The following is a 10,315-nucleotide window of genomic DNA, read 5'->3' on the forward strand; positions in this document are numbered from 1 at the left end:
CTGAGCTAAGTGGCTAAGTAGTATGCTAGTTAGTTAGCATGGTGAAATTGTTTTGATCGCTAAAGACCTCCATAGGTATACAAGTCGCGTAACCAACGTTGAATTTGGCACATTGAAAATTGTTTTGCGAAAATATTAAAATTGGGACTGTGTCCGGTTGCAGCTGGAATCAACTGGTCATACTGGCTAGCTAATTCCACTCACTGTATGTAAACATGGACGTGTCCCAGCAAAAGTTACATTTTTCAATATAACATCGGCGAGATGGAAGCATGTATGAAGTTTATTTCCCGAGAGGGACTGCGTGGGGCACGTGAGCTTACATTTTTAGCTTGTTCAAGTTTTCTGCCTCTCCGAGCAGTGAAGGGTTCAAGATCACCTTTCAGATGTCCTCCTAATTCTCATCACTGCACGTCAGCAACGACGAGAAGTCATGGGGTCATATACACAGACATTTAACATTGTTACAGAAGTCACGTTTCAACTGTAAGTGTCAAGTTTGATCACCCTTTTTTTATTGGATGTAAATGTGTACCTACACATGTTCTCATCATAACCAGATAACTCAATGATAGAATAGTGTAAAGTAATAACAATGGCCTATCCGTCTCCACTGCAGCTGTGTCGTGTCGCTCTAAAGTGTCAGAGGCTTCCCTATCCAGTGTTGCTCCCGTTTTTGTTGTGGTAAGAGAACAAAATGTTTTTTTTTTTTTTAAAGTCTCTGAAGCATTTTCCGATCACACACATGTAGGCGTAAAATAACTGAGAATTATCAGTGAACTAAAGTAATATTTTACACTGCACGGATTAACTGTGTTTAACTATTCTTTCTTTGAACTTGTAGATGAGATTTGAAAAAAATGGGAACGTCACCTCCTCCGGTAAGTCCATAGTGTGGGGCATTTTGTAATGGGAAATAGCTATACAGAGTTGTTTGTCAACTATCATCTTTCTCCAGAGAAGAAGAAGACGGAGCTGTATCAGGAACTGGGTTTACAGGCCCGAGACCTGAGGTTCCAGCACCAGACTAGCATCACCACACGCAACAACATCATCATCCTGCAGATGGAGGTACTGCTCTGCCTCTCTCTCTCTGTCCTTGAGCTTTACCAGGGGTTCTGTGTCTGTTTTCATAGGAACATATAATATGTTATAATATGTATAATATTATATTGTGTTAATTGTTGTATTTTTATTTGTTTTGCCCAGTGTTGTATGCTGTAAAAACAGCAAAACAAACGTGGTTATGTAATTCCCATACTGCAACACTAATTTATATTTGGTTCCAGTTCAGTTTACTTTGACATCAGATAACACTATCAGATGTTCCTGTACTAGGCTACGTGTCTGAATTAGAGAAATATTTAAAATCAAAATTCTTTAATTTAATCAAATGTCTTGTCTATCTATGGTTAGCTATATACCAATGAGCCCAAACATTCTGACCACCTCCTGTGACTACCTATGCTATTGGCCCTCTATGTGCTGTCAAAACTGCTCAGACCTGCCAAGACATGGAGTCTAGACTCTACAAGATCTCTTAGAGATAGAGAGACCAAGATGTTAACAGCAGATGGAAGTCCTGTAAGATGCAAAGAGGAGCCACGACTGATTTGACTTGCTGTTCCACCACATCCCACATACAGTGGGGAAAATAAGTATTTGAACCCCTGCCGATTTCGCAAGTTTGGCCACTTGCAAAGAAATGTGTGATCTATAATTGTAATGGTAGGTGTATTTTAACAGTGAGAAATAGAATATCAACAAACAAATCCAGAAAACTGCATTTTATAACATTTATGACTTTATTTGTATTTGATGCAGATGTGGCCAAACTTGCGAAATCGGCAGGGGTTCAAATACTTATTTTCCCCACTGTATACTCAATCGGCTTAATTGGATATTGAGGCCGTGGAAATACCTTCAACTCTGTCATGTTCTCCAAACATTGTGTGCAGTGACTGGGAACTTTATACAGCTGAAAGAGGCTGCTGCCATTGGCCAATACCATATGCCATGAGTAGGTGCACAAAAATGTCTCGGTGGGTGGCACGTGTCAAATTGACTCCACTTGAGTGTCCGGACCCAGTGTGTCCCAGCAGAATATTGGCCAAAATATCACATTCTTCTTCTCTCATCAACATCACTGCCCGTAATGTTCATGACCTGGCTGGCTACCTGATGTAAAAGAAAACTCAGGTCAGACCTGGTGACCTCCTTCCCTCGCTCCACGCTCCAGTTCAGACGTACCTGTGCCAGGAGTAAGGGCTATCGACGTTAGACATGGGAGGCCATGGGCACTCTGACTGGTCTGTGGGTGCAATGCCCTGTGTATCCTCCCCTGACCAGCATTCACACTCTGACTGTCCTGTGGGTGCAATGCCCTGTTACTGCTTTATGGTCCATCCGTCGGCAGACCACTGTCGGTCGGTTCTCACTGCTTCTGACCTGGTGCACCTCACAAGACTTGCTGTTTCAGAGATGCCTTTAGCCAATCATCTACCCGTAACCATTTCACCCTTTTCTGAGTCACTCAGCTCTTTACACCTGCCATTTTTCCACTGCATTGAGCAGGAGTGTTGAACAAGAACTGATTGTTTGCTTGCTGTCTAATATATCCGTGACCTTGATGTAGTACTGCTGTTTGCGAGTCAATCAACTCTGATCTGCCCCATATGTCTTTGGTCATAAGGTTTGGCTCATTTGTGTATTTTGTCGAATCATGTTTTGTTTTGTTAGTTTGCCAATGGAAGGCAAACATTATTTGTGCATAAATGCTAAACATTTCTGTCACTCAGTTCTGGGTTTTTTTTCTTCACTGGAACACATATTTCCTGCACACTGTGTGTGAGCCACTGCACCTCCTCAGGTCTCAGGTCTCGTCCTCTCGTTCTCGTGTGTGTTTCCAGTCTCTGAAGGCCATAGTGACGCCTGAATGCCTGCTGGTGTTGGACTTCAGAGGCTTCGGGCTGGATAAGTGGCTGGTGCTGGAGCTGGGCCCACAGCTGGCAGGAGAAGGGACTCTGGTGACCTACTCCTTACCCTTCGAGTTCAGAGCTCTGGAGGCCCTCTTGCAGCACAGGGTAGGTTAAGGCTGTTCAGGGAAACGTATCCCTACGATGTCAGGATCAGTAAATATGATGCGTTTGTCTAGTTGAGTTCACAGACATCTTTCTCTAAAGGATCTATGTCTGTGTTTTTCCAGAGTGACCCTGAAGCAAGCATTCTGACCTGTGTTTTTCCAGAGTGACCCTGAAGCAAGCATTCTGACCTGTGTTTCGTGTGCTGATACAGGTGAACACTCTGCAGGCCAGGCTGAACGAGATGCACCCTCAGATCATGGACTCTCTTGAATCTCTGGTGGATCCAAAAATCTTGTCTGCAGACCGCAGTAAGCTGCACATGCTTCTGCTCAATAGCAAGGGGTAAGTATGTCATCACATACTTCATTAAAGACTTTCTGATCCACATGCTGTCAGTTAGTGCGGATTCAGTGACTCAGATTAGTGCAGCTGGGTCTGAATGGCACCCATATTCTGCAGTTAAAGACCTGTAAAGACCTGTAGAGTTGGGAGTTGAGAAAATTCAGTCGAAGGGGAAATACAGTGCCAGTTAAATAAGGAGTTTAACAGAAAGAGTGAAGAGTTGTTTACAGTCTCCAAAACACAGCTATGAAGTCCAAGTCTAAAACACAGCTATGAAGTCCAAGACTAAAACTCCATGACTGAAACAACTACGAATAACATTACCATATGTATATATCATACATGTATAAAGACAACCTGGAAAATGTAACAATATTACATAGGCAAATAGTATTTGAAGAACTGATCATATGCATCCAAAGGGAGAAAATAGAGAACTTGTCAATATGACATACAGTACCAGTCAAAAGTTTGGACACAACTTCTAATTTCCACCTTCAGTTTTTTCTTTATTTTTATTATTTTCTACATTGTAGATTAATACTGAAGACATTTAAACTACGAAAGAACACATATGGAATTATGTACTAAACAAAAAAAGTGTTGTCTACAATGTAGAAAATAATAAAAGTAAAGAAAAAACTTCTCAAAAAAATTAGAAGGTGTGTCCAAACTTTTGACTGGTACTGTACATACACATAGTACCACAGCAAATAAACAAGGAAGGCCAAGGTAACCAGTTGAAGTTGTTGGGAAGGCAAGTTCATGGAAGTCTCCACAGTGGGAAATAGGGGTGGGAATCTCTTGGCACCTCACGATTCGATTCGATTCCGATTCAGAGGTCAACGATTCGATTCTAAACCGATTATCGATTCTAAACCGATTATCGATTATCAATTCTAAACCGATAAAACGATTATCGATGCATCTCGATTTTTAAAACATTTGAGTTTGCTACTCAGAGTCTCAAATCACTTCCTACTTTGAGTTTGATAATTAAGAAGAATCAACAGATGAATTACCTTCTCTATTTTTTTATTAGAGAAAAAGTTTTTCCTTGTCACAATTGACTTTCTATGAACAATGCAATAATCGATGCAGCTTGCATTTCAACAGAAAATGAATGTGTAAAAAAAAATATATATATATATATATATATATATATATATATATATTTTTATTATTAAAAAAATCGATTATGAACTTTTTTGAATCGAGACAGAATCGTTCTAGAGAGAATCGAGAGAAATCGAAAAATCGATTTTTTCCCCCACCCCTAGTGGGAAACTGGTGGAGAAATGACATGGAACATGAGCACAGGATTCCCATCTAATAGAGCTCATCAGCAGCGAGCGCTTGCTTTTAACATGTTCAGTCTTTCAGAGTTGGAAACCGACGTCAAAGTGTTCAAGGAAAGCCTGCTAAAGATCCTGGATGAAGATGAGCTCATCGAAGAGATGTGTCTGACCAAATGGACAGACCCCCGTGTGTTGTAAGTGAAGTCTCTCCATGTATCATTTATAGTCACTCAACCAGCTTTAGTTAATGGGCATGTTAACACAGAAGTGTGTGTGTGTGTGTGTGTTGTGTGCGCGCATGTGTGTGTGCGTGCGTGTGCGTGTGTGCGCGTGTGTGTGTGTGTGTGTGTCTCTGTGTGTGTGTGTGTGTGTGTGTGTGTGTGTGTGTGTCTCTGTGTGTGTGTGTGTGCGTGTGCGTGTGTGTGTGTCTCTCTGTTGTGTGTGTGTGTGTGTGTGTGTCACTGTGTGTGTGTGTGTGTGTGTGTGTGTGTGTGTGCGTGTGCGTGAGTGTGTGTCTCTGTGTGTGTGTGTGTGCGTGTGCGTGTGCGTGTGCGCGTGCGCGTGTGCGTGTGTGTCTCTCTGTGTGTGTGTGTGTGTGTGTGTCTCTGTGTGTGTGTGTGTGTGTGTGTGTGTGTGCGTGTGCGTGAGTGTGTGTCTCTGTGTGTGTGAGCGTGCGTGCGTGCGTGCGTGCGTGCGTGTGTGTGTGTGTGTGTGTGTGTGTGAGCAGTGAAGAGAGCAGCCTGGGCATTGACCACGCAGAAGAGATGGAACTGCTGTTGGAGAACTACTTACTGCAGGCGGAGGAGCTGGGCAACAACACTCGGGAGCTGAAAGGCCTGATTGATGACTCAGAGAGCGTCATCTTCATTAACCTGGACAGGTGAGCGCAGACATACAAGAAAGGGGAAGTTTCAAGTCAAGATAATCTCTGTTAAATAGTGGCCATTGGCTTATGCACCAATGACTTTTAAAATCATTTAAATTGCTGTTTCACCAGTTGTCGTCAGAATGGCACGATTTGCGTCTTTAGCCATGTGCTGGTTAAGGAAAGCGTGTATTTGCTGTTTCAAGTTTAGGTGAAATGATACATTTGAGTTCTTCTGACCGCCCCCCCATGGTGAAGTGGGCTAAGTATAAGTGATGGAGCTGTGTGGTATATAGCGTAGGCCACGCGGGTGTACACACATAACCTAAAGTTAGTGTTGTGAAAGTTACAGTGCAGACTAGAATGCTAGTCTAATCATTATTTACCTGTTATAGCCAAAACTGTTGTTATATTTACATTTACATTTACATTTAGCAGACTTTTATCCAAAGCGACTTACATATGTGCGACTTACAATGTATACACATTTTACATTTACACTGATGGCACACTGCACATCAGGAGCAATTAGGGGTTCCTTCTGATTACTAAACGACTTCTTTACCTCCTGTACCACTGCCGCCTTATATGTTTCTTGTTCCTGCTGTAGAGGTGAGCTGTTGAGATAGACATTATGTACATCTCATTTGCATCTCATTTGCATCTCATTTGTTCAGAATCTGGTCTAATTAACCCCTTCTGAAAAGAGTAATACCTATTATACGGCAGTAAATGACCCTGTAGTATTCACGGAAAGGATCTGTGACGCCTTTGACAGTGGCTGTTGTCTGTATCAGTGCGTGGGCTCCAAAAAAGTTACAAAAAAGAGCGAGCTCCGTCCTTGATTTTTGTCTAAGTAAATGACCCTGTGACATATTTGTCCATCTGCATGCTATTAACATTCTCCCTCTGAGCATTCAAGTGATTCATTCATTCAATCATTCATTCATATTTCTCTCTGTCGCTGTGATGGCCCAAGTCACCGAAATGTGATGATGCGGCTGAACCTGCAGCTGACGATGGGCACCTTCTCCCTGTCCCTGTTTGGCCTGATCGGGGTTGCCTTTGGGATGAACTTGGAGTCCAACTTAGAAGAGGTCAGTTGGCTATAGCACAGACAAAGTGGACAGCATTAAGATGCAGGCCACGGATCTGGGCGAAAGGTTGTTGATATTTCAGTTCAACAGCCAATGAAATGACACCCTCCCATCCGTGCTCCTGAAGCAACGTGTTGATTGGCCAGAGTTTTTTTTTGAGTGCAAACCTCTACCCCTCTACCTATAGTCCTGTACACACACATGATGGGAGAGGACATCAGCAGGCCTACTGTTTGTGTGTAGTCATTCTGATCATTAGAGCTGAACTGAACATAGTAGTGGTCTCTACAAAAACAATACGTGCAGTAATGTTCTGACAGATCCAGGATCTGTAGAATGTATCCAGGAGTACCAATTCATATATGAACTGCTCAAATTGTGAATTTCTACGGTTTGTGACCGATGTTTAGAAATAATCAGGTTTGGCTTTGATAATGCTGTAAAGGTTACCCTGATGATGTAAATGTTTGTGAATGAAAAGACTCAAAAGACTAAATGCTGGCTGTGTCACCTGTTCCACATCATCAGATGACCTTTTAGACAGATAAGGCGCAGACAGACTATTGTGTGCAGTATTGTAGGAGCTGAGTGTGTGCCCGTGTGCCCGTGTGTGTGTGTGTGTGTGTGTGTGTGTGTGTGTGTGTGTGTGTGCCTATGTGTGTGTGTGTGTGTGTGTGTGTGTGTGTGTGCCTGTGCCCGTGCCTCTGCAGGACCCACGCGTGTTCTGGCTGGTGACGGGTATCATGTTCCTGGGCAGTGGGCTGATCTGGAGGCGGCTCCTCTCCTTCCTGGGGCGACACTTGGAGCCGTCCTCTCCACCCCCTGTGAGTAGAACACACACACACACACACACACACACATGCACACACACACACACTTGGAGCCTCCTCTCCACCCCCTGTGAGTAGAACACACTCACCCCCCCCCCCACACACACACACACACACCACACACACACACACACACACACACACACGCACACACACTTGGAGCCGTCCTCTCCACCTCCTGTGAGTAGAACACACTCACCCCCACACACACACACATACACTCACCCCCCCCCCACACACACACACACACACACACACACACACACACACACACACACACACACATACATACACACACACACACACACACACACACACACACACACACACACACACACACATACACACTCACATACACACACTCACATACGCACACACACACGCACACACACACGCACACACACACTTGGAGCCGTCCTCTCCACCCCCTGTGAGTAGAACACACTCACCCCCACATATATACACACACACACATACACACACACACACACACACACACACACACACACACACTTGGAGCCGTCCTCTCCACCCCCTGTGAGTAGAACACACTCACCCCCCCCCCCCACACACACACACACACACACACACACACACACACACACACACACGCACACACACTTGGAGCCGTCCTCTCCACCTCCTGTGAGTAGAACACACTCACCCCCACACACACACACATACACTCACCCCCACACACACACACACACACACACACACACACACACACACACACACACACACATACATACACACACACACACACACACACACACACACACACATACACACTCACATACACACACTCACATACGCACACACACACGCACACACACACGCACACACACACTTGGAGCCGTCCTCTCCACCCCCTGTGAGTAGAACACACTCACCCCCACATATATACACACACACACATACACACACACACACACACACACACACACACACACACACTTGGAGCCGTCCTCTCCACCCCCTGTGAGTAGAACACACTCACCCCCACATATATACACACACACACATACACACACACACACACACACACACACATAAACACATAGAGACACACACACACACACACACACATACACACATTCTCACACCATTAGTCTCAGCCTCAGACAGCCTACCCACAAATTGGCCCGGTCAGACTGATCCCCATTGGGCACAGAGCTAGCAGTACTGTGGGAGTCTCTCAGTTCTACTGCCACTCTCTGTGTGTGTGCAATGTTAGTCACAGGGGTGGTGTTTACACAACAACTATGGAAAACCTGCATGAATGTGTTTTCTTCAGTGTGCTGAGGAGCAAACGGTTGTTTGTTAGCAGTCAGCATTTAGCAAGTTACACAGCAACCGCACTGAGTGTTTTCCCGAATGATCACTGGATTTGAGACAGTCTATTAAAAAAAAACAACAGTCTGTGACTGGACATTTTAAAGAGATCAACAAGCCGCTGGTGCATAAAGAAGATGGTCCTTGGCTATGTGACTTTACAGTGTTGGTACTCTTTATGTCCGTAGTCTATCTTGCGAAACGAACCTACTGTGGGCCTTAAACCAAAACATGCTGGATTCATATGTATTTATGTATCCTTCTTGGTTCACTAACCCAAATCCCTCTGCAATGTGAGTGAGACGTATAGCTATAGTATAACACACAACACTGACAGCACTAGTGAAGATGGCACAGATGATGTCATGCATGTCTTTGTTGTGTTATGGTCAAAGTACTCACCTTATGCATCTTATAATATCAGTATATATCACCGTTATTTTCCTTGAGTTGTCAACCCCTCTGGATTGGCCTGGAGACTGCACTGATTACATTCAGTCTCTTCGGATATGAAAGCAGCCATTACCTTTCTGTCAATCCTTCTGGCTTAGAATGACTGGACCAACTGACCCTGATGAGCTCAGCTGCTGTGTGTGTACCAAAAGCCTGTTCTCTCCCTTCTCCCCTCTAGATCCCCCCAGTATGGAAAAAGGGCCACATCGCCTCCGCCAGAGGGACAGACATCAAAGGAGGAGTCAGATGATGATGATGATGATGATGATACTGATGATGATGATGATGATGAAAGCACAAACCAAATACTGGTGGATTGGTGAATCATGCTGAGGAGTAAAGATGAGGCAAAAGAAGAAACAGACTGTTTTTCATTCATGTTATTGAAGTTCAGATGTTGAGCAGAAGCAGACTGTTTTTCATTCAGATGTTGAACTTGCATTTGAAATGTTAATTTCACAATGCAAGTTTGTGGTGTGAGTTTTTGTATTTCTTCCTGTAATCATACAGTTCATGTCATACACCCTGTTGCTGTTTCCTCATCCTGAAGAGTTGATGCAGAGCAGTGCAGAGGTGTAGGAATAGACTTTGCCAAATTGTATTGTTTAATCACAGTGACAGACCACTGGATATTGTGATAAATATAGATGCCTCTTTATAACATTACATCAAGATAGGAGGACCTAACATTGCCTTTGTGCTCATATGCTTAAGACATACAATTCCTGCACTTTCATTTTTTTTCTGTATGCATAAGTGTAAGATGGTGTTTTAAAAACGTGTTTTAGCTGTTTTATAACCACCAGAACGAGAGACTGTGATCATGTTATCCCACTAATCATATTTTGGACTGTTGTATCATACAATAAAACGTACGTCACATACACCGTTCTAAAGATAGTGTTTGTTGTGTACATCTTCTTTCCTTATATCTTTTATAGTTTTATCTATTCGGTTTGACGTAACTCCCGTATTGTGGTTCAGCGTGTTCGTGATCCATTTCAGGCACAGA

The 10,315-nt window shown here is 43.7% G+C and overlaps 1 protein-coding gene across 1 annotated transcript; it reads left to right on the forward strand.

Moving 5' to 3' along the window:
• The first annotated feature begins 215 nt into the window (after positions 1-215).
• LOC105910578 (magnesium transporter MRS2) lies at positions 216-10,187 on the forward strand. Its single transcript, XM_031576703.2, has 12 exons — positions 216-235; positions 419-486; positions 620-684; positions 845-881; positions 959-1,071; positions 2,910-3,083; positions 3,295-3,425; positions 4,801-4,917; positions 5,451-5,603; positions 6,568-6,685; positions 7,396-7,509; positions 9,482-10,187. Exons 1-12 carry the CDS (start codon positions 216-218, stop codon positions 9,551-9,553), a joined length of 1,182 nt encoding a protein of 393 aa, XP_031432563.2. The 3' UTR covers positions 9,554-10,187.
• The last annotated feature ends 128 nt before the right edge of the window (positions 10,188-10,315 follow it).

This window comes from Clupea harengus, chromosome 11 (assembly GCF_900700415.2).
Source record: "Clupea harengus chromosome 11, Ch_v2.0.2, whole genome shotgun sequence".
In the NCBI taxonomy this organism is placed as follows: domain Eukaryota; kingdom Metazoa; phylum Chordata; class Actinopteri; order Clupeiformes; family Clupeidae; genus Clupea; species Clupea harengus.

What these genes read in the sequence shown, in the direction of transcription:
- LOC105910578 (XM_031576703.2), top strand. Translation starts at nt 216, where the DNA reads ATGGACGTGTCCCAGCAAAA. An exon ending in CTTCTGCTCAATAGCAAGGG is followed by an intron (nt 3,426 to 4,800) that starts GTAAGTATGTCA and finishes TAACATGTTCAG; the next exon opens with TCTTTCAGAGTTGGAAACCG. An exon ending in TGGACAGACCCCCGTGTGTT is followed by an intron (nt 4,918 to 5,450) that starts GTAAGTGAAGTC and finishes GTGTGTGAGCAG; the next exon opens with TGAAGAGAGCAGCCTGGGCA.